The sequence below is a fragment of the Silurus aristotelis genome (genome assembly GCF_946808225.1).
Source record: "Silurus aristotelis genome assembly, chromosome: 6".
NCBI lineage: Eukaryota > Metazoa > Chordata > Actinopteri > Siluriformes > Siluridae > Silurus > Silurus aristotelis.
The window spans coordinates 712,908-737,670 of NC_139579.1; the positions used below are offsets into that span (position 1 = coordinate 712,908).

A 24,763-nucleotide genomic window follows, 5' to 3' on the forward strand; every position below is an offset into this window, starting at 1 on the left:
GTTCAATGTCTATTCGTCAGTGGTGTTGATGTGTGTCGATGACCTGAAAGGTGAGTTGTTTGTTGATTTTATCATTGTTTGTTTATGATTCCTTGGCCTTTTGGACATTATTATCCTAAATAATCTGATGAAATACACAATTAACTGTAAAATGTTATATTAACCAGCAAAGCCAGGAATCATGATCAGAATGTTAAAAGAAACAAAAAACTCACCTTTCAGATCATCAACACCACCACTGATCAATAGACACTGAACAAGCAGTCACTTGTCATCACTGGTTGGGGTCCCCATGAAACTTTTAATTTGTGTTCTGTGCTATTTGCAGTGTAATTGAATTGGTTGTGTTGTGAGGATTTGCAGCACATGGTGTTTAACTGATGAAGATGTTTTCTTAATTTGCTGGTGTTTTTTCTATTTGCATATGTTTTCTTCAGTTGCAGTGTCTTGAACTTTCTGGTCCACCGTGATCCGAGGTGTGACTTACATATTTCACCTGATCAGAATCATTGTATAATTACTGGCTTTTGGCAATGACCAAATATTTGTTTAAGAGTCAAGTTCAGACGCAAGGTTGATATTTTAATTGTTACATTCATAAGTTTTGGATTCCATGACTGGTCCCCGGCCTAAGTTATTACTGTGTGAGGCAGAGGTGGGAACAATTCATTGATGAGATTCTAGGAAATGTCTTAATTATATTGGTGCATGTTTTTTTAGATGCTGCTGTAAATGGTATTATTTTAAAATGTACTAAATTGCCTTTTCTGTCTTCTCTTTCTTTACTGTTTTGTAGGTGAGCAGCCGAGGAATCTGCATAGACCCACCAGTGAACTATTCTACTTTAGTCATTCTGTTATTCCTGTTTTTTTTTTTACTTTAATTAAATTAAATTAAATGTGATTTACACATTCTGAGTTGAAGTCATTTATTTTTTTAAGCATAGAGCAGCACATAAAATCAACTAATATTAGTTGTTTGTTTGGCCAGGCACAGTTTTACATTGTAACTGAGGTTTGAAATGGTTTGACAGTGGATTGTTGATAGTAAAATTAAGTACACATTAAGTTCACCCACAGAAATCAATCATGAAATTAATAAATGGGACCCAAATCGCACCCACTGTGGTCCCATAGCAACCCCATAAAGGGGCCATTTGTGGGTTGACCCATGATTAAATCATGTGGGCCCCATAAGGGTCCTTTTTGTAGCCCACTTTGGCCCCATTTTTAACACCTATTTGGGACCCAAATAGGCCCATATAAAGAACACCAATATCAGTGGCCCCTCTGGGCTAACACACATGGGGCCCATGTGGAGCCGATGGACAAATTTATCTGGACCCCATTAGGGTTGCCCATGCAGGGCCCAAGTGACAGCCCATCAAAAACCCACATGGGGCCAACAATAAAATCTTGGCTAGGATGTGACAGGACCAACACGGGTCCTGAGTGATGTGAACATCTAAGTATTCATTCTTTTTTAAATCCCCATTTACATTTGTGAATCGAATTAATTTGTGTGAATCTCCGTTTATTTGTAAACCGGAATCTATGAACAAATAAAAATGGAGAATGATGATAGAAGAGAATGAAGAGTGATAGATGATGAAGTCATGTCTCTCATGAAGCTCAACCACTAAATATAAGGCACAGTGGCAGACAACCAATCAGATTTCACTTCCTCAAAATGTCTGAGCCAATGATGTTTGCGGATGTAGAACTCGAGCCCGTTGGCCCCGCCCACTGCTTTGTGATCTGCTTTTGTACTTATAGCCTTCCGTCACGCGCTCCGGTCTGAAGTTAATGTTGGGCGCGTGAGATTTTCTCCACTTCGACGTTCCTTTCGCCGTTATAAATCTATCGCGCGCGAGCTTCAACCCCGTTTTTGTCCCGGATTTAGCGGATTTTTACCCAAAGGTGAGATACAGTGAAATGTAGCAGCTGAGCTGCTCGGGGAACAGCTAGTGCAGGGGCGTAGCCATCATTTCAAAAGTGTGGGGACGAGATGTCTAGTGTTACCTGTTTGTTTTTTTCAGTTAACCCTTAAATAATTGACAGGTTTTATTTTTAATCATAATCTTTTTTTGCTTTATATGCTTTATGATTATATATGATTATAAAACAGAAAGAAAGAAATACAGCAGCTCGCCACTGAGACAGTGCCCTTAAAAGGACATCTTTGTACCTTATTTACCTCAAAAATGTATAGTTGTACATTAAGGTACACATTGGTACTCTAAGGTAGTAATGTGTACCTTTTTGAGTATAAAGTACAAAGATGTCCTTATAATGGTACTAAGATAATGGTACTTGTTTACATAATTTATATTTCAAATTGTATTTTGTGTATGCACAGTACATGACACACAGTAATGGAGACTTGCACATTCAAATAATACTTCATTTTGTTCTCTTCTACAGTCCATGTTTCAGGAATAAAACAACTCATTTAAAACAAACTATTGAAAGAAAATATGTATTGAACTCAACTGACAAACATGTCAAGACCCGATATCAATTATACCTGCCTACTTCTACAGCAGCCAACTCTTTGTCAGATGCCCCCTGTTCTGTATACAAAAAAATACAAATCAGTCTGATTAGTCCAAGTTAAAATATATAAGAAATATCTTATCATAGACAGTGCTGTGAATAATCTGTCCTAACATCTAAAGCCTCATTGAAACGTTCTGCCTCATTCACCTCAACTCAGGAATTCTCTTCTGCCTCTGTCTATTGAAAATAAAGTACAAAAGTAGTGTTTAAAACATGTACATACAGGGAATAGTGACATACAGAAGAAAATAACAAATGAAGTACACTGCTGGACATTAACCAATAATTTGTATCCTAAATTGTTTTTTAACACTTCAGTATGGGGAACATATTTACTATTAACTTCGACATTTGCCTCAAACTCTTAATTTACTGCTTATTAAGGTGGTCGTTGTAGTTAAGTTTAGGTATTAGGTAGGATTATGGGATGCAGAATATGGTCATAAAGAATAAGGAATTAATGTGCTTTCTAAGTTGCCTACTAATAAACAGCCAATGTGCAGTTGTTCATCATACTAATGTGTTACAGATTTTTTTCTATATTTTACTAATTACATTTTTTATGATTGGTCCATATATAATTCTACAAACACTTGTGTATTAATAGATTATACATTATAAAATGTAAAAAAAAAAAAACTGCAATAGCAGCCAGGTGTTAAAAGCCACATCTGTTCTCACCTGTAAAGTTTCTTGTGTAACATCCTGAATCTGCTCTGACAATCCGAGGCTGTCTGTTTCTTGCTCATTCTTGACAACACATAAAAATGTAAAATTAGTGCAATAATGAAAGAGCAGCCCATAAAATAAAGATCAGTTCCTATCAGCATACTGTAACGTTTCCCCTGTCATCTACCCTCATTCACCGGACTACATTACCCATCATCCTTTGCACCCCCCATCATCCACCATGTTTGTTTCCCGTCTTCACTTGTCTGTTCACCAGGACTCTATCTATACTCATCACCACTGTCTTCACTCATTGACGGTTATCGTCTTTACTCGGTTGTATGTATGTGTGATTTACCTGCTCCTTATTATTAAAATCACATCTTTAATGTTACTATTCGTGTCCTCGTGTCTCCGTGTACATACCGTGACACACAGAGTTAAACCTGCTGTCAAATCTCACTTCAACATTATCTTTATTCTTATTGGAAGGGTTTTGCTAACACACTTGTAAAACAAAAGACGTAATAAAAGAGTTTAAGGAAAATACACAGAAAAAAGTAAACGTTTGTCCAAGCAGCTATATTTCTTTATAATCCTTTAAATCCTTTAAAACCTGCAAATTATTCAACAAGAGCAACAGGCAGAGCTACTAAACATTGTGCAACACAATTAGGATACCAAGCGTTTTTTGCCGCTTTAAGCTCATGGCAACCGAATGTTGGATCGCGCGCGGGACGCAGATGCGACTCGAGCTACAGTACTAGGGCACGTGATGATGACGTGACAAGTGAGTGACTGATTGCCATGGATACGTGAACGTCATGTATAGACTATCTTGTCTCTTTGAATTTTAAATCACTCTGCATTTATATACATTGCTCCATTAAAACCTCAACATGTCGTGAACACACACACTCCACTAAAAAAGTGAGGGGGACGAATTACTTATTATAAAAAGTGCGTGGGACATGTCCCCCGCATCCCCCGTGTAATCTACGCCCCTGAGCTAGTGGACATTCTGGAGCCATGAACCGTTTTTTCCTTTATTCCTCTTTAGGAGAACCTCCACACACTTCTCCTCCTGCTGCTGCTGCTGGATAAAAGGTACACTTTATTCATGTATCTCATCTTTCTGATAAAGATTTCATGTCATTAGCAGGGGGAGGGAGAAAATGATTCTTCCATTAGGCATCGCCACAGCGGATCATCTTTCTCCATACCCCCTGCTCTCTAAACCTGCCTCTTTCCATCCTCAGCATTCTCTTATCAATATACCCCATGCCCATGAAACCATACTGTTGCTCACAGATGGTCACCTCTTCTCTCAGCCTGGTTTCCACTACTCTTTCCCATAACTTCATGTTGTGACTGATCAACTTAATTCCCCTGTAGTTACTGCAGGTCTGCACATCTCCCTTATTCTTAAAGATCACTACCAGCACACTCCTTCTCCATTCCTCAGGCATCCTCTCACCTATCTCCTAAACATCATAATGTTTCTACTGGTATGTCATCTGGTCCAACCGAGTTTCCACTCTTCATCCTCTTAATCGCTGCTCTCACTTCCTCCTTACTAATCCTATCCACTTCCTGCTTCACATCTCCACACCATCCAACCTTCTCTCTCTCTCATTTTCCTCATTCATCAGCTGCTCAAAATACTCCCTCCATCTTCTCAACACACTCTCCTCACTAGTCAACACATTTCCATCTCCATCCTTTACTGCTCTAACTTGCAGCACATCCTTCCCAGCTCGGTCCCTCTGCCTGGCCAATCGGTACAAATCCTTTTCTAATTATTTTGTGTCCAATTTCTCCTACAGCTATTCATGTGCCTTTTCCTTGTCCGTCACCACATCCCTCTTCACGTGCTGCTGCACCTCCTTGTACTCCTGCCTACTTTTCTCATCACTCTATCGATCCCAATTCTTTTTCTCCAACCTTTTTTTCCTTCTGCTCTCCTGCACTTCCTCATTCCACCACCACATCTCTTTGTCTTCCTTTCTATTTCCAGATGTCACATCAACTACCTTTCTAGCTGTCTCCCTAATCACTTCTGCAGTGGTTCCACAATCATCCAGCACCTCTTCACCACCACCAAGCCCCTGTCTGACCTCTTCCCTGAACCTCACACTACACTGTTCCTCCTTCAGTTTCCATCATTTGATTCTTCTTTCAGTCCTTAATCTACTCCTCTTCTTCTTCATCTCCTAAACCATCCTACAGACCACCATCCGATGCTGTCTAGCTACACTGTTCCCTGGCAACACCTTCTTCTTCTTCTTCTTCTTTCGGCTTCTCCCATTAGGGGTCGCCACAGCGGATAATCTATCTCCATACCCTCCCCCTCCCCCATCCTCTACATCTGCCTCTTTCACACCAACTACCGTATTTTTCAGACTATAAGCCGCTACTTTTTTCCCACGTTTGGAACCCCGCGGCTTATTTATGGATTTTTCCTGGGTTTTTCCCGGTTTCACAAACTTCAAGCCAAAAATCTGAGCGACATAACATTAGACCAATGAAATTTCCGAACGGAAAAACGCACCTCACCTGTGTTCTGAGCTGCACGGCGGTGGCGCACGACGATGACAAAAGATAAACTTCTGAGAGAAATACAGTGGTACCTTGACCTACGAGTTTAATTCGTTCCGTGGAGGAGCTCGTATCTCAATTTGCTCGCACATCAAATCAGTTTTCCATATTGAAAATACTTAAAATGGCATTAATCCGTTCCAACCCTCAAAATGACCCCGTTTTTATGTTCCATGTTATTAAATTGGAAAATACATTTTGTATAAAAACATAATAAAAGAGAATGTAAAGATATAATAAGGTTTTATTCAGTGTATTTTCCTTGGAAATGAGACGACTTAAACTAACGAAAACGCCGGTGGGGGGTGTGTGTGTGTGTGTGTGGGGAGGGGGGTAGAGGCGATAAGCGGAGACGGAGGGAAAACTCGTTTTTTACTATCACTCCTTTTTTAACATTTTTACTTTATTTTCGTTACAGTCTTCGCTCTCTGGCTTCTCTTCGCCATCTAGCAGCGGCGTCTCGAGCTCATACCTCAATTTTTTGCTCACGTAACAAAGCCAAAAAATTCGACCGAGTGACCGCTCGTACCTGGGAAAACTCGTACATTAATGCACTTGTAGGTCAAGGTACCACTGTAGTTGTGAAAGGAAGGAGGAAGACAGTGAACAATGACTTACTTGGTCGGCTACTGTTTAGCTCGCTAACTCCAGTTGCAACAGAAATCATATATCCAAAACTCGTGCTTTTTTATTTTTCTTGGCAACAGCGTTATGGGTTAGTCAAAGAAACTTAGAAATGAGCATCAGAAAATAATAAGGACATAATCCTCAGTCTTGAACACACACAGTAAAACTGGAAAAATGCAGTGGCATGCTATTCCCAAAATACCGCTATGCTCCTAATAAAAGCGCAACATATTGCATTTAGTGTATTTTTTTAAAGCCTGTGTAAAGTTCATTAGTTTCAGTGTAGACAGGTGCGGCTTATTTATGTTAAAAATAAAAATCTTTGTCAAATTCAGTGGGTGCGGCTTATATATGGGTGTGCTTTATAGTCCAGAAATTACGGTACCTGCATGTCTTTCTTCATCACATCCATAAACCTACTCCTTGGCCTTCCTCTTTTCCTCCTTCCCGGTGGCTCCATCCTACCAATATACCCCATGTCCCTCCTCTGCACATGTCCAAACCATCTCAATCTCGCCTCACCTTGTCTCCAAAACGTCCTATATACATTGTCCTTCTAATAAACTGGCTAATATACTCGCTGTCCCTGGCAACACCTTACAGTCGCCAATTTCCTTCAGGTTGCATCTTCTACATAGAACATAGTCCACCTGTGTGCACCTTCCTCCACTCTTATACGTCACTCTATGCTCCTCATTCTTCTTAAAATACGTGTTCACCACTGCCATTTTCATCTTTTTAGCAAAAATCTACCACCTTTCACCTTCCGCATTCCTCTCCCTAATTCCATACATACTTATCACCTCTGTTCCCTTCACCCCCTTGCCCATTAAAGTCTGCCCCATTTACCAATCTTTCATTACTAGGTTCACCATCTACCAATTCATCTAACTTACTTCAGAATTTTTCCTTCTCCTACATTTAGGTAGGCGATTTTCAGCTGAAAGTGGAGGTACATGCTAACAAAGTTGATTGAAAATGCCCTCATAGGCCATTAGGAGGAAGTAGGTTGCTGCTTTTGACAGCCACAGATAATTACCTGCAGTCCTCATCAATGTATTGTTGTCCCAACCACAGGGATTTTCACACATCATTTGGACGACAGCCAATAAATTTATAAATTAATTTAATAAATTTAATAAATTTACGATCTGCATTTCTAAATTTACGATCTGCAATTCTAAATTTAGAATGTACATGCACGTGTTTTTGGAGGTTTTTTACACAACAGCGTTGCTGCGATTTGTTTGATGTATATAAAAATTTACATACATGTTTGCTAACAACAAAAGGCATATGTGCACCAACTAACAGCGGAGATTTACCAGTATACAATACAAACCACCGTCGATTCTCGATACAAACCTTTATTATATTCTCCAACATTGCAAACACAAAGATCGCTCACAAAATCACAAAAACGTGCGGAGTGTAGTTCGGTTTTACAAAAAGCTAACCAGTGTCAAAATTAAATTTGCGAGTGATTTTACTCTGACACACAGCTCTGAAAAGTATCCTACACTCCTGTGCCTCCTCTTCCAACATAGCATCTGTAAGGCTTGATTTTTCCACCACTTCCACGAGTTCTTCTGCGGCTGCATGGCACTGTGCCTGAAACTCATCATCGGTAATATCCTGAATGACGCAGTGCATCCAGCAGTTTGAGTTTGTTTCCTTCTTCACGTCATTCCAGGCTAATCTCTAATATAAGACGCACCCTGGGTGAGGGGTACGTACAACTTTCTTTAAGACGCATCTTATATACGCTAAAATACGGTAGTGAGATGGTGAAGTGGCATCGATAACTAACATTTTCAAAAGCCGGATGATTGGTCATGGGGATCAAGATAACCGACGTTAGGTGGCAAATTTGCCCCCCATTTCAAAAACGTCGACTAAGTAGGTTTGGCGAGTTAACCGAGGTCGAGATAAGTGGGTTCAACTGTATATTTAATCATTTAATTTTGTTTTCCAGATGCACCACTGCTCAGATTGTGGGAAGAGTTTTACTAAAATTGCTGTTCTGAAAAGACACCAACGTATCCACACACGAGAGAAACTGTATCACTGTGAACAGTGTGAGAAGAGTTTTAATCGCCAGGGTAATCTCAAAGAACACCAGCGTATCCACACAGGAGAGAAGCCGTATTACTGTGAACAGTGTGGGAAGAGTTTTAATCGTCAGAGTAGTCTCAAAAGACACCAGCAGATCCACATAGGAGAGAAGCCGTATCAGTGTGGGCAGTGTAAGAAGAGTTTTACTGATCAGAGTAGTCTCAAAAGACACCAGCGTATCCACACAGGAGAGAAGCCGTATTACTGTGAACAGTGTGGGAAGAGTTTTACTTATCAGAGTAATCTCAAAAGACACCAGCGTAACCACACAGGAGAGAAGCCATATTACTGTGAACAGTGTGGGAAGAGTTTTAATCATCAGAGGCATCTCAAATTACACCAGTGTATCCACACAGGAGAGAAGCCATATTACTGTGAACAGTGTGGGAAGAGTTTTACTCAAAAGAGTAATTTTAGAATACACCAGCGTTTCCACACAGGAGAGAAGCTGTATCACTGTAAACAGTGTGGGAAGAGTTTTAATCGTCAGAGTCATCTCAAATCACACCAGAGTATCCACACAGGAGTGAAGCCGTATTACTGTGAACAGTGTGGAAGAAGTTTTAATCGTCAGAGTCATCTCAAATCACACCAGCGTATCCACACAGGAGAGAAGCCGTATCACTGTGAACAGTGTGGGAAATGTTTTACTCAGCACGGAATTCTCAGATTACACCAGCGTATCCACACAGGAGAGAAGCCGTATCGCTGTGAACAGTGTGGGAAGAGCTTTAATCATCAGAGTAATTTTAAAATGCACCAGCGTATTCACACAGGAGAGAAGCCGTATCACTGTGAACAGTGTGGGAAGAGTTTTAGTGCTCCGAGCACCCTCCTCAGCCACCAGCAGAGTCATACAGGACAGAAGCTGTACCTCTGTGGACAGTGTGGACGGAGCTATGTTTATCAAAGCTCATTATGGAACCACAAGTGCCCTAACATACAACCATAAACTCATGAAGTAAATTTGTAAAACAAATAATCTTCTTAAATTTCTTATTTAAATGGATGTAAAGGGGAAATTGTACTGTAAATATTGGGGAACTTTAAATTGTAATGTTAATGTTAATTATCTCTAACAAACTGGACACCTTTCCAAGCCATCAGAACATTGTTGGTCCATTTACAGTTACACTACAACTACACTTTATGGCAACATGTTTGGGGCTTCCTGAGCATCTCACCCATATGTGCTTTCTGAACATTATCTAATGGAACTGCTTCCAATCCATTGTCCCCTGAGCACAGTGTTACTGATTTACTGCAAACTTGAGCTTGATCACACGGTTACACAGCAAGATTAGGGGATAGATTTTTGTTGTATATGTCTGAACCTATAAGAATTAAAGTGCAGACAAATCTCACCTCAAGTCTTTTTTAAATCTCAAATGTTAAATGTATAAACTTTAGGTATTTTGCACCAACGTTCATTTTTTGTGTTTCTTTAACTTCGAATAAGTTTATTAGTCAACTGTAAGGTTTGGTTGAGGAGTGGTAATTGTATGGGGCTGTACTTTAGGGTTAAGACTAAAGAAAGAAATGTTAATTACTTTAGCGTACCTAAACATTTTGTACAATGCTATGCTTCTAATATTGTGAGACAGTCCTTTATTAATCCAGCATGACTGTGCCACAGTGCACAAACTAAGGTTCATAAAGACATGTTTGGATGAGTTTGGTGTGGAAGAACTGAACTGGCCTGCACAGAGCTCTAATCTCGACTTCACTGAACACCTTTGAGATTAAGGTGAATGTAAAAGTTGATTATTCTAAATGGACTGTATGAGTCTCGGTGTCATTAAAAATGTCTTCAGCAACATTTTTTTGTTATTATTTCATGAACAGTTCACTTATTTTTCTCTTGCTACTGTTTGTTAACTTATACTTTATTTTTTTTAAGCAAAAAAATTGAAATGCTGGTGATAAAACCAATGTTTTGATTCTATATCATAGATGATTATGAAGTATCAACAAATCATCATTGTTATTTACTAAATTAAATTTCAGTTATTAAGCAAAATTCCATTATACAAAAGAATACAATGGAAAGCAATCAACTTTAATGTGGGAGCATTAAAATCTGTGTTTCCAGCGTCCAACTGTGACACTCAGTAACTTCAGGAGTCTCAGTCTAGAATTGTATGCAGTTCTCACTGCTCTGAATACAAGTAGCTTCATCACCAAATGGAAATAAAAGTAATTAATAACCAAAATGATTAAAATCTAATAGATGTTTACACTACATGCTGCATACGAAAATTACGTGTGCATACAAATTTTAGACAACTAATTTCCACTTAAATATAAAGAAATATAAAGTAAATGGTGCAATGTGCTTTTTAACCAAGTTAATATGGTTCATTTAAATGTATAGTATAAGCAAACATTACAGGTTTGAATATGTGTGCAGTTCAGTGTTGCAAAAACTAAATAATACAGATTTACTTATATATAAATACACTTTTGCTCCACAATTACATTAGGATTAGTTTACACACTGAAATACCTTATACAAATTGCACAGAGTGGGTAGTTCATTAGTCGTATTTATCTACATTATAACTGTAATATGTTGGCATCTTATGACATCTCATAAATAAAGCCAGCGGTGGCAAAGGTTCACACATCCTTCACTCAGTAGAAGTACAGATACTCATGTTTTAAAAAGACGAGCTTGGGGGTGGGGAAGAGGTGCTGGATGATTGTGGAGCTACGGCAGAAGTGATAAGGGAGACAGTTAGAAAGGTTCTTGGTGTGACATCTGGAAATAGAAAGGAAGACAAAGAGACGTGGTGGTGGAATGAGGAAGTGCAGGAGAGCAGAAGGAGGAAGAGGTTGGAGAAACAGAATTGGGATCGACAGAGTGATGAGAAAAGTAGGCAGGAGAACAAGGAGATGCAGCAGCAGGTGAAGAGAGTTGTGGTGAAAGCCAAGGAAAAGGCATATGAATAGCTGTAGGAGAAGTTGGACACTACGGAAGGAGAAAAGTATTTGTAGCGATTGGTCAGGCAGAGAGACCGAGCTGGGAAGGATGTGCTGCAAGTTAGAGCAATAAAGGATCGAGATGGAAATGTGTTGACTAGTAAGGAAAGTGTGTTGAGAAGATGGAGGGAGTATTTTGAGCAGCTGATGAAAATGAGAAAAGGGTGGGTGCCATAGAGATGGTGAAGCAGGAAGTGGATAGGATTAGTAAGGAGGAAGAGTGGAAAGTCGGTTGGATCAGATGACATATTGGTAGAAGCATAGAGATGTTTAGGAGATGCAGTGGAGTTTTTAAAAAGATTGTTTAACAAAATCTTTGAAAAAAGGGGGTTTCCTGAGGAATGGAGAAGGAGTGTGCTGGTACTGATCTTTAAGAATAAGGGACCTGCAGTAAGTACAGGGGAATTAAGTTGATCAGTCACACCATGAAGTTATGGGAAAGAGTAGTGTTTGGGAGTCCCAAAGCTCTAGAAACAGCTTTATAACCTTTTCCAGACTGATACCCATACTTTGTATATGTATATTATATATGTACATGAACATGTACTGAAGACGTACCTCTTCCTGAAATACCTAAATTAGCGCTTTCCAAGTTTGTAGAATTCGAGTTATGTTTATATTAAGTTTGTAATCTTGCGTACCAGTGTAGATTTATTCATTACTAGAGATTTAAAGCACTTTTGTACGTCGCTCTGGATAAGGGCGTCTGCTAAATGCCGCAAATGTAAATGTAAATGTATGTATATGTATATGTATATTACCCTGAACACGCCGCATGATCTGAGGTATCTGTGGATCTACTTACTGGCTGAAATTTTGTCAGAAAGAAATAATAGATAGATATTGACAATAGTCCAAATTTAAAGTGTCCCAGTGTGATTGTCTCAATGCTCAGCTGACTTTTATCTGGATTATATGGGCATCACATGGGCATGGGGTCAGAGTGCTTAGTCCGGGATGTGGGCCCCAGTTAGGTTGCCTATTTTGTTTATTCGAGGGCCCTGTATAGGCCATATTTGGGCTATATTTAGCTATATTATTCAATTGATGATAAATTCAATTGATATGTTTTTTGCATGTTTTATATGATCGAAACAACATTTTTAACGATAACATAGTATGACCTTTAATAAAAAAAAATTTTTTTAAATCTCTTGTGCAGCACACAGAGTCTCCCATTGGCTCCTGTGTTCCCGCCTTCTCAATCTGAAGAAACGATCACCTGACTTGACCTGACCTGACCTGACCTGGATAACCTGACATCTCTGTCACGGTAAGAAATTATCTTTTGTTTTAAATTAATCACATTTTACTGTTGTTTTTATTTAATGTAAACTTCTGAAATATTTGTGGTAATTAAAGTTACAGGCACGATATAATGAAGGTCAGTGTGGAGAGTGAACTGGTTTACCTCAGAGATAAACACCTGTGGAAAACTGAACATTCTTAACGATTAGCAGATAACTAGGAAATTGTCTACTAAAATGTGGAAATAACGACTTTTCAAACCATTTTTACCCGTGTTTTCTCCATATAGTGTCCTCATGATAACAGGAGGGTAAAACAGTAAAAGCAGTGTGGAGTCTCTTTCTCTTTACTGCCTTTATAACATGTGTATATACAATACACAGAGAAAAGCTCTGAGGAGATTGTGACAATACTTAACATTATTTTTATGTGATTTAGGTGAAATTGGTAGAGGTGATAAAAAAAACCTTTATATTTAAATCATTTCTAAACATTAATAAAATTATGAAATTCAAGAGCAGAAAACTCTGAATTCTTTCGAATCACTTTCACAGTATTTTTTATCTTAAGCACGCTTCGGTTTGTGCGGTCAAGTGGAACACTTGCTGTGTTTAGCTCCACCAAGGCTTTTTGAAGACAAAACATCGTTATAAGTAACTTAAACTAATGTTACAGTGGTCAGTTTATATTATTACGATCCAAAGTGAACCAGTATGATTTTGATAATCGATCTGTGTTCAAGGCCCACACTAATTATTCTAAACATTAATCACAACAAAGCCTGAAATTCACATAATTGATAGATTTAGCTTTTTGCATGGTATTGTGTAATTTTACATCATTTACTCAGATCAGTTAACAGTTTGGGCAAATGGTGGATTAGAAGGTGCTTATGATTGTGATTTTTTGTCTTTTGTTTGTTTGTTTGTTTTTTTTGTTTTTTTTACTGATGTGGTGATTGCGGTGATGTGTCAGTGGTGTTGATGTGTGTCGATGACCTGAAAGGTGAGTTGTTTGTTTATTTTATCATTGTTTGTTTATGATTCCTTGGTCTTTTGGATATTATTATCCTAAATAATCTGATGAAATACACAATTAACTGTAAAATGTTATATTAACTGGCAAAGCCAAGGAATCATGATCAGAATGTTCAAATAAACAAAAAACCTCACCTTTCAGATCATCAACACCACCACTGATGAATAGACACTGAACAAGCAGTCCCGGGGTTGTCACTTGTTGGGGTCCCCATGATACATTTATTTTGTGTTCTGTGCTATTTGCAGTGTAAATGAATTGGTTGTGTTGTGAGGATTTGCAGGACGTTTCTGTATTTAGTTGTGTTGTGAGGATTTGCAGCACATGGTGTTTAACTGATGAAGATGTTTTATTAATTTGCTGGTGATTTTTCTATTTGCATATGTTTTTTTCAGTTGCAGTGCGTTGAACTTTCTGGTCCACCGTGATCCGAGGTGTGACTTACATCTTTCAGCTGATCAGATTCATTGTTCAATCACTGGCTTTTGGCAATGGCCAAATATTCGTTTAAGAGTCAAGTTCAGATGCAAGGTTGATATTTTAATTGTTACATTTATAAGTTTTGGATTTCATGACTGGTTATTACTTAAGTTATTATTTTGCGAGGCAGAGGTGGGAACAATTCACTGATGGGATTCTAGAAAATGTCTTAATTATATTGATGCATGTTTTTTTAAGATGCTGCTGTGAAAGGTAGTATTTTAAAATGTACTAAATTGCATTTTCTGTCTTCTCTTTCTTTACTGTTGTGTAGGTGTGCAACCAAGGAATCTGCATAGACCCACCAGTGAACTATTCTACTTTAGTAATTCTGTTATTCCTGTTTCCTGTTTTGTTTTTTTTACTTGAATTAAATTAAATTAAATGTGATTTACACATTCTGAGATGAAGTCATTTATTTTTTTTAAACATAGAGCAGCACATAAAATCAACTAATATTAGTTCTTTGTTGGGTCATGCACAGTTTTACATTGTAACTGAGGTTTGAAATGGTTTGACAGTGGATTTTCTATAGTAAGATAAGTACACATTAAGTTCACCCACAAAAATCAATCATTAAATTAATAAATGGGACCCAATTCTCACCCACTGTGGTCCCACAACAACTTCATAAAGGGGCCATTTGTAGGTTGACCCATGATTAAATCATGTGGGCCCATAAGGGTCCTTTTTGTAGCCCACTTTGGCCCCATTTTTTACACCTATTTGGGAACCAAATAGGCCAATATAAAGAACACCTATATGGGTCCCACTTAGAGCCAACCATGGACCCATCAGTGGCCCCTCTGGGCTAACACACATGGGGCCCTTGTGGAGCCAATGGACAAATTTCTCTGGACCCCATTAGGGTTGCCCATGCAGGGCCCAAGTGACAACCCATCAAAAACCCACATGGGGCCCACATGGAAATATCGGCTAGGATGTGACAGGACCAACACAGGTCCTGAGTGATGTGAACATCTAAGTATTCATTCCTGTTTAAATCCCATTTACATTTGTGAATCGAATTAATTTGTGTGAATCTCCGTTTATTTGTAAACCGAAATCTAGGAACAAATAAAAATGGAGAATGATAATAGAAGAGAATGAAAAGTGAAAGATGATGAAGTCATGTCTCTCATGAAGCTCAACCACTAAAGATCAGGCACAGTGGCAGACAACCAATCAGATTTCACTTCCTGAAAATGTCTGAGCCAATGATGTTTGCGGATTTAGAACTTGAGCCCGTTGGCCCCGCCCACTGCTTTGTGATCTGTTTTTGTAACGATAGACTTCCATCACGCGCTCTGATCTGAAGTTAATGTTGGTCGCGTGAGTTTTTCTCCACTTTCCGCGCGTGCACATCGACGTTCCTTCCGCCGTTATAAATCTATCGCGCGCGAGCTTCAACCCCGTTTTTGTCCCGGATTTAGCGGATTTTTACCCAAAGGTGAGATACAGTGAAATGTAGCAGCTGAGCTGCTCGGGGAACAGCTAGTGGACATTCTGGAGTCATGAACCTCTGCATTTTTCTTCCAGGGTCCTGATTCTTTACACCTCTGATCATGAAATCAGAGTCCAGACGGAGATCTTTAGGAGAACCTCCACACACTCCTCCTGCTGCTGCTGCTGGATCAAAGGTACACTTTATTCATGTCTCATCTTTCAGTGTGGTTTGAAGGGCAAAGGTACATCATAATGTATTTTAACATTAAATAAAAAAAAATACCTTACTTTAAGTGTATCACAATAAACTACAGTTTTTTTTTTATTTATATAAAAAATCCTTTTACAAGGAAACACGAAATTTCTCCCCAAATCTTTAAGCAATTGTCCTATATGATCTGTTCTTCAGCTTTTTACTCAGTTGATAAAGTAAACAATGTTTGAGACCAACAGCTTTTACACATGCAACCAGTTAACAGATCACATATTCACATGCGTATCCCAGTGATCTCACAGAGGAAGTTTAGTTTTAAAGTAAAGTATTAAGTGGTGGACTGCAAGTTTGTTTAGTTTCTGCCTCGCACTTTAAGATCATTTATTAGTATTACTTTTGAAAATTAGAACCATGTTTCCACTGTGTTGAGTACTAGTGTATCCTGGAATCACAGTGTTGATGGACCCTAAGAGAACAGGTGGTCTTAGCCTAAAAGGCATCTATTATCAAAATAGGCCAACACAACTACATCTGCTCGAATACACCCCGTTTAATCAGAGCAGAAGCCTCTATGTCAACATAAGCAGTGTTTACATGTGATTATAACAGGAGACAACATACAGCGGGTAAAATAAGTATCGAAAACATCACCATTTTTCTCAGTAAATATATTTCATAAGGTGCTATTTATATTGTTAGATTTGTATTATTTCCCATGTGATCAACGATGCCCGTGGTGTCTTTTCTGATCAGGGAAGAATCACAGCACACAGAATGGAGCAATGTTCTTCTTCAGTTTATTGCAGATAACAGACAAGTAAATATACACTGAAAAAAAAAAACCTGACTTAAAGCTGTTCCTGATTGGGTAAGAAGACATAGCAACTGGAGATGTGTGAGTCCAGATAAAGACTTTCTGTATACCTTACATACTCACATCGGAAAGACTCTATAGACATTAAACAGATAACATAATGTGTTTAGAGAACCAGTGTGAGAACCATCTTAACACTAACAGACATAAAATCCAGACATACAAAGATATCAAACTATTCAGAACATTCAGAAGTTTAGAAATCATTCTGTAACCAATGCAATTAGTATGTTTGCAACAGTAAGGATGTGAAGGTCTTGAGAGAGCTTTTCGCTTTTACCCATCATGAGATGTTTCTTGTGGGACACCTTTATACAAGCCATCAGTTGGGACTGAAGCAGCTGATATTAATTTACAATGACAATAGGCAGGATTGATTTCTAATTACTGATTGATATCTACTGGTGTCTTGGATTTTTTATTCCTTTTTGCACCTCCCTGTCTTCATGTGTTCAATACTTTTTCTTGTGTGTGTGTTATTTCACAACATTACACAACTTTGTTTTATGGACCAGTATGGTTTGATTCCTTTGTATGTGTGGATTGCATGGGTTGTTACCAACATCTGATCAAGATTTCATGTCACTAGCAGGGGGAGGGAGAAAAGGACCTGCGTTAAAAATGATGTACAGTAAAACCCAGAGTGACTTCTTTCCTTCTTCTTCTTCATTCGGCTTCTCCCATTAGGCGTCGCCACAGTGGATCATCCGTCTCCATACCCCCCCTTTCCTCTACATCTGCCTATTTCACACCAACTTTCTGCATGTCTTTCTTCACCACATCCATAACCCCCCTTCTTGGCCTTCCTCTTTTCCTCCTCCCCGGTGGCTCCATCCTCAGCATTCTCCTACCGATATACCCCATGTCCCTCCTCTGCACATGTCCAAACCATCTCAATCTCGCCTCCCTCACCTTGTCTCCAAAATGTCCTACATACTTACTGTCCCTGGCAACACCTTACAGTCACCAATTTCCTTCAGATTGCATCTCCTACATAGAACATAGTCCACCTGTTTGCACCTTCCTCCACTCTTATATGTCATTCTCTGCTCCTCCTTCTTCTTAAAATACGTGTTCACCACTGACATTTTTCTCTTTTTAGCAAAAATCTACCTCCATCAGCCCTTCCACAATACTCTCCTTAATTCCATACCTACCATCACCTCCTCATCACCTCTGTTCCCTTCACCTACATGCCCTTTAAAGTCTGCACCAATCACCAATCTTTCATTCCTAGGTTCAACATCTACTACTTCATCTAACTCACTCCAGAATTTTTCCTTCTCCTTAATCTCACAGCCCACCTGTGAAGCATAAGCACTGATGATATTTATCATCTCTCCTTCAACTTCCAGCTTCACCTTCATCACCCTATCAGAAACTCTCTTCACCTCCACTACACACTTACTGTACTCTTCCTTCAGAATCCCCCTACACCATTTCTCTTTCCATCCACACCATGATAGAACAGTTTAAACACTTCCAATGTTCCTGGTCTTACTCACTTTCCATTTGGTCTCCTAAACACACAACATATCTACTTTTCTCAATCATATCAGCTCTCTCTCCCTTTACCAGTCATAGTACCAACATTTAAAGTACCAACCCGAACCTCCACTGTCCTCCACTTCTTCTTTTTCCGCTGCCTCTGTAGACGTCTTCCTCCTCTCCTTCTCCTCCTTTGGCCAACCGTAGCCCAATTTCCACTGGTACCCTGTTGGCTAACGATACCTGTGGTGGTTGTTGGTAACCCGGGCCTCCACCGATCTGGTATGAAATTCTGATTCGTGATCCGCATGTTTGATTTGGCACATGTTTTACACTGGATGTCCTTCATAACGCAACCCTCCACATGTATCCCGGGTTCAGACCTGCACTAAGAGTGCACTGACTTGTGCAACACTGGGTCAGAGTATCTTCTTTCCAAATGTATCTAAATTGTGTATGTAGAACACTTTGGTCAGGAACTGTACACATTTACTTTTAGGTAGGTGATTTTCAGCTGAGAGTCTGAAAGCAGAGGTACATGCTAACAAGTTGATTGAAAATGCCCTCATAGGCCATTAGGAGGAAGTAGGTTGCTGCTTTTGACAGCCACAGATAATTACCTGCAGTCGTCATCAGAGATGTATAGTAACGAAGTAGAACTATTTCACTACTGTACTTAAGTACTTAAAGGCCGTATCTGTACTCTACTGGAGTATTGTTTTTTTCTCCTACTTCCACTTTTACTTCAGTACATATTTTTGATGAGTTTAATACTTTTACTCCGCAAAATTTTTTATGTTCTGCATCATTAATCGTTACAGTTATAAAAATGTTACGAATCATTCCAAACCCACATTATTGTCAGGAATCCACCTGACATGCCCTTTTTGGCAGCTGTCATTGCCTCCGCTTTCTATAAAGCTCCAGGCTTCGTTCATTGAACACACCCGAGACTCATTCACTCACTAATCACCTGCTACTATATAAACCCCTCATTCACTCACACTCCTCGTCCGTTATTGTATGTATGTGTAGGTTCATGGCGGGCTGTTTCATTGCATGCATTTATTTCTCTTCGTACCTTTTCGTGTCCTCACTCTCTCCACGGCCCGGATTACCCCGATCCTCCTGGCACTGTTTTGGATATATGTTCACGCGTTTAGCACAACGTTTCACCCGTGACTGCTCAGCGCCGCACTTCCTCTCATGCACCTTGGGATCACCTATTCACGAACTGCCTTTCACCGGTTCCGGACATTCGTGGGCAGCGCTCACGGAGCGCACCACTGGAATATACTTTGCACTGCTAGTATTTATGTTGGTTCTGCCTTGTTTTGTGAATAAACTTTGTTTTTTCTATACATCGGCTTCCGCCTCTGTATCCCGCATAACAAATATCACTGCCAGCGCAAAAAACGTATTCTGTTTGTTTACAAAAAGTTAAGCTCTGTGTTTTTAGGTGTTCTAATCAAATTAGTTTTTACATAAGAAATACTTAACTGTGGCCTTTCTGGCCTTTGAGATCTTTTAGTTGCCCTAACAAGTTGAGGAGGAAAAAATGTGCAAGTTCCAAAAAATTACTGCTTGATGCACACTAATGTAATCTAAGGTAATCAGCTGTGGAGAAAAAGGCACAATTTAGGTATTCTTTTCATAATGTTGTTTCAAACCTGTTTGACACAAAAAAATATATTTAAAATAAACAAAACAATATGATGTCTTTTGACTGCTTTCTTCAATAACTACATAACACAATACTTGTACTTTTACTTTAAGTATTTAAGTAGTGCATTTTAAAATAAACTACTTGCAATACTTAAAAAAAATGTTGAATACTTTAGTACTTCCAATTAAGTATGGTGCTTAAAGAGCACTTCAACTTCTACTCAAGTCACTTTTTTGATAGAGCACTTGTACTTTTACTCAAGCCTGAGTCTCTAGTACTTTATACATCTCTGGTAGTCATCAATGTATTGTTGTCCCAACCACAGGGATTTTTACACATCATTTGGAAGACAGAATGCAGATCAGCTCAGTAGGTACTGATTGTTTGCACCAGTCCAGATTTTGAGCTTTGTCTAATGAGAGCTACTATGAGCAAATGTTCTAAATCAGACATGTATTTTGCTAAATCCAAAAGCACCCAAACATTGCTTGAACATAGTTTCAGGTCGCTTTGTGATCATGGACTGAATCCTGTTATGCTCTGATGTTATCACAGAAGGACAACAGGTTCCACAGTCTTTTTCTCTGTCTCCTGGAATTGAAAATGAGATGATATAATGCTGCTTGGTCTGGTACTGGGAAAACTCCTCCACCTTAAAGACATAAATATCGGGGATTTTGTAAGATTTTATACAAGGATTAAATAGTTAAAGGTTTTGTAAAACACCTCAAAATACCTCTCATTTAACTTGTTTCAAACCAGATCAGATTACAATAGCAGACATTTCTGATAACTTGCAAGACCAAATCTAAAATTATTACTGTATATTGAATAATTTTATTTTGTTTTCCAGATGCACCACTGCTCAGATTGTGGGAAGAGTTTTACTAAAATTGCTGTTCTGAAAAGACACCAACGTATCCACACAGGAGAGAAGCCTTATCACTGCGAACAGTGTGAGAAGAGTTTTAATTGTCAGAGTAATCTCAAAAGACACCAGCATATCCACACAGGAGAGAAGCCCTATTACTGTGACCAGTGTGGGAAGATTTTTACTCTTCAGAGTAGTCTCAAAAGACACCAGCGTATCCACACAAGACAGAAGCTGTGTTACTGTGAACAGTGTGGGAAGAGTTTTAATTGCCAGAGTAGTCTCAAATTACACCAGCGTATCCACACAGGAGAGAAGCCGTATCACTGTGAAAAGTGTGGGAAGAATTTTACTCAACAGGGTCAACTCAAATCACACCAGAGTATCCACACAGGAGAGAAGCTGTGTTACTGTGAACAGTGTGGGAAGAGTTTTAATTGCCAGAGTAGTCTCAAATTACATCAGATTATCCACATAGGAGAGAGGCCGTATCACTGTAAACAGTGTGGGAAGAGTTTTACTCAACAGCGTCAACTCAAAGAACACCAGCGTATCCACACAGGAGAGAAGCCGTATCACTGTAAACAGTGTGGGAAGAGTTTTACTTATAAGAGTAATTTTAGAATACACCACCGTGTCCACACAGGGGTAAAGCCGTATCGCTGTGAACAGTGTGGGAAGAGTTTTACTCAACGGGGTCATCTCAAATCACACCAGAGCATCCACACAGGAGTGAAGCAGTATCCCTGTAAACAGTGTGGAAAGAGTTTTACTTACCAGAGCAGTCTCAAATCGCACCAGTGTATTCACACAGGAGAGAAGCCGTATCACTGTGAACAGTGTGGGAAAAGTTTTACTCAGCAGGGTAGTCTCAGATTACACCAGCGTATCCACACAGGAGAGAAGCCGTATCACTGTGAACAGTGTGGGAAGAGTTTTAGTACCCGAAAGGCCCTCCTCAGACACCAGCAGAGTCATACAGGACAGAAGCTGTACATCTGTGGACAGTGTGGACGGAGCTATGTTTATCAAAGCTCATTAAGGAACCACAAGTGTTCTAATATACAACCATAAACTCCTGAAATTAATTTGTAAAACAAATCCTCTTCTGAAATTTCTTATTTGAAGGGATGTAAAGGGGAAATTGTACTGTAAATATTGGGGAACTTTAAATTGTAATGTTAATGTTAATTATCTCTAACAAACTGGACACCTTTCAAAGCCATCAGAACATTGTTGGTCCATCTACAGTTACACTACAACTACACTTTATGGCAACATGTATGGTGCTACCTGAGCATCTCACCCATATGTGCTTTCTGAACATTATCTAATGGATCGGCTTCCAGTTCATGGTCCCCTGAGCCCAGTGTTACTGATTTACTGCAAACTTGAGCTTGATCACACGGTTACACAGCAAGATTAGGGAATAGATTTTTGTTGTATATGTCTGAACCTATAAGAATTAAAGTGCATACAAATCTCACCAAGTCTTTTTTAAATCTCAAATGTTAAATGTACCGACGTTCATTATTTGTGTTTCTCTAAATTCGAATAAGTTTATTAGTCAACTGTAAGGTTTGGTTGAGGAGTGGTAATTGTATGGGGCTGTACTTTAGGGGTAAGACTCAGCCTCTGACTTAAAGTGTAGGGAAATGTTAATTACTTTAGCGTACCTAAACATTTTGTACAATGCTATGCTTCTAATATTGTGAGACAGTCCTTTATTAATCCAGCATGACTGTGCCACAGTGCACAAACTAAGGTTCATAAAGACATGGTTGGATGAGTTTGGTGTGGAAGAACTGAACTGGCCTGCACAGAGCTCTAATCTCGACTTCACTGAACACCTTTGAGATTAAGGTGAATGTTAAAAGTTGATTATTCCAAATGGACTGTATGAGTCTCGGTGTCATTAAAAATGTCTTCAGGAACATTTTTTTGTTATTATTTCATGAATTATTTCTGAGGCAACAAGAACAAAAACGATTTGTAAGGTAACAAAAAATATATTGCAGTGTACTTTTTGTTACCTTTAGAGATCAATACAGTGCTGATCAAAATTATTTCTGAAGTAACATAAAGTACACTGCAGTGTATACTTTTTTTCTCAAAAGTGTATTTTTATTTTATTTTGTTACCTCAGAAACCACTCCAGTGCTGTTAAAAATTATTTCTCAGGCAGCATAAAAAAGATTTCTTAAATTACATTTTGATCAGCACTGGACTGATTTCTGAGGTAATTAAAAAAAAAAGTTAGCTTATGAGAAACACAAAAAAGTACACTGTAGTGTACTGTAGTGTACTGTTTTGGTTACCTTAGAAGTGTCCTTTTTTTGTTACCTCGGTATTTGCTGAATTTAATTATTTCTGAAGCAACAAAAAATCTTTGAGGTAAAAAGAAAGTACAGTGCATTGTACATTTTGTTATGTTACTCTTAAAAGTGTACTTTTTGTTACCACAGAGGTCTGTTGTTTAGTTACCTAAAACTGTTATTTTATTTCATACAATAAAAAGTAATGATTTCTGAGGTAATTAAAAATAATAATCTTCAGTGTACACTGCTGATCAAAATGATTTCTGAGGCAACAACAAAAAAGATTTGTAAGGTAACAAAAAATATATTGCAGTGTACTTTTTGTTACCTTTAGAGATCAATAAAGTGCTGATCAAAATTATTTCTGAAGTAACATAAAGTAGACTGCAGTGTATACTTTTTTCCTCAAACGTGTATATTTTTTTTTTTTTGTTACCTCAGAAACCAGTCCAGTGCTGTTAAAAATTATTTCTCAGGCAGCATAAAAAAGATTTCTTAAACTACGTTTTGATTCGCACTAGACTGATTTCTGAGGTAATTAAAAAAAAGTTTGCTGAATAGAATTATTTCTGAGGTAACAAAAAGTACACTGCAGTGTATACTTGTCCCATCAAAAGTGTACATTTTTGTCACGTCAGAAATCAGTTCAGTGCTGATCAAGAATATTTCTAAAGCAATTCTGAGGTAACAAAAATTTATACTACAGTGTATCTTTTGTTTTGATTCCCTTATAAGTGTATTCTTTTGTTACCCCAGAAATTTGTCCAACCTTCTTCTTTCGGCTTCTCCCAATAGGGGTCGCCACAGCGGATCATTCGTCTCCATACCCCACTGTCCTCTACATCGGCCTCTTTCAAACAAACTACCTGCATGTCTTCCCTCACCACCTCCATAAACCTCCTCCTAGGCCTTCCTCTTTTCCTCCATCCTGGTGGCTCCATCCTCAGTATTCTCCTACTGAAATACCCCATGTCCCTCCTCTGTACATGTCTAAACCATCTAAATCTCGCCTCCCTCACCTTCATTCCAAAACGTCCTACATGCGCTGTCCCTCTAATAAACTCATTTCTAATCCTGTCCATCGTCGTCACTCCCAACGAACATCTCAACATCTTCAGCTCTGCTACCTCCAGCAACACCTCCTGTCTTTTACTCAATGCCACTGTCTCTAAACCATACAACATCTCAGGTTTCACCACAGTCCTATAAACTTTCCCTTTCACTCTCACAGATACTCTTCTATCACAAATCACTCCTGCTATCACTCTTCTCCACCCACTCCACCCTGCCTGCACTCTTTTCTTCACTTCTCTAACACACTCTTCATTACTTTACACTGTTGACCCCAGGTATCTGAACTCCTCCACCTTCTCCACCTCTTCTCTCTGTAACCGCACCCCTCCACTGCCCTCCCTCTCATTCACATACATGTACTCTGTCTTACTCCTACTGACTTTCATTCCCCTTCTCTCCAGCGCATATCTCCACCTCTCCATGTAAATCCCCATTTACATTTGTGAATCGAATTAATTTGTGTGAATCTCCGTTTATTTGTAAAGCGAAATTTATGA

At 38.9% G+C, this 24,763-nt stretch overlaps 2 protein-coding genes across 3 annotated transcripts; both read left to right on the forward strand.

Annotated features, from left to right (window-relative positions):
- The first annotated feature begins 1,732 nt into the window (after positions 1-1,732).
- On the forward strand, positions 1,733-10,386 carry LOC310728042 (uncharacterized protein). 2 transcript variants are annotated; one of them, XM_083545097.1, is made up of 2 exons: positions 1,733-1,919; positions 8,428-10,386. In XM_083545097.1, exon 2 carries the CDS (start codon positions 8,428-8,430, stop codon positions 9,517-9,519), a length of 1,092 nt encoding a protein of 363 aa, XP_083401223.1. In that variant the 5' UTR covers positions 1,733-1,919; the 3' UTR covers positions 9,520-10,386. The 2 variants fall into 2 exon arrangements, with proteins under 2 accessions (XP_083401223.1, XP_083401224.1); XM_083545098.1 differs by lacking the exon at positions 1,733-1,919 and adding an exon at positions 4,314-4,334.
- Positions 10,387-15,558: 5,172 nt separating this feature from the next.
- On the forward strand, positions 15,559-22,660 carry LOC310728040 (uncharacterized protein). The gene is made up of 3 exons (XM_083545087.1): positions 15,559-15,765; positions 15,855-15,955; positions 20,857-22,660. Exons 2-3 carry the CDS (start codon positions 15,881-15,883, stop codon positions 21,946-21,948), a joined length of 1,167 nt encoding a protein of 388 aa, XP_083401213.1. The 5' UTR covers positions 15,559-15,765; positions 15,855-15,880; the 3' UTR covers positions 21,949-22,660.
- Positions 22,661-24,763: the final 2,103 nt, after the last annotated feature.

Coding starts and splice junctions, on each gene's coding strand:
- LOC310728042 (XM_083545097.1), top strand. CDS start 8,428: ATGCACCACTGCTCAGATTGTGGGAAGAGTTTTACTAAAATTGCTGTT.
- LOC310728040 (XM_083545087.1), top strand. CDS start 15,881: ATGAAATCAGAGTCCAGACGGAGATCTTTAGGAGAACCTCCACACACT. Junction 15,956..20,856: donor CTGCTGCTGCTGGATCAAAG/GTACACTTTATT, acceptor TTTGTTTTCCAG/ATGCACCACTGCTCAGATTG.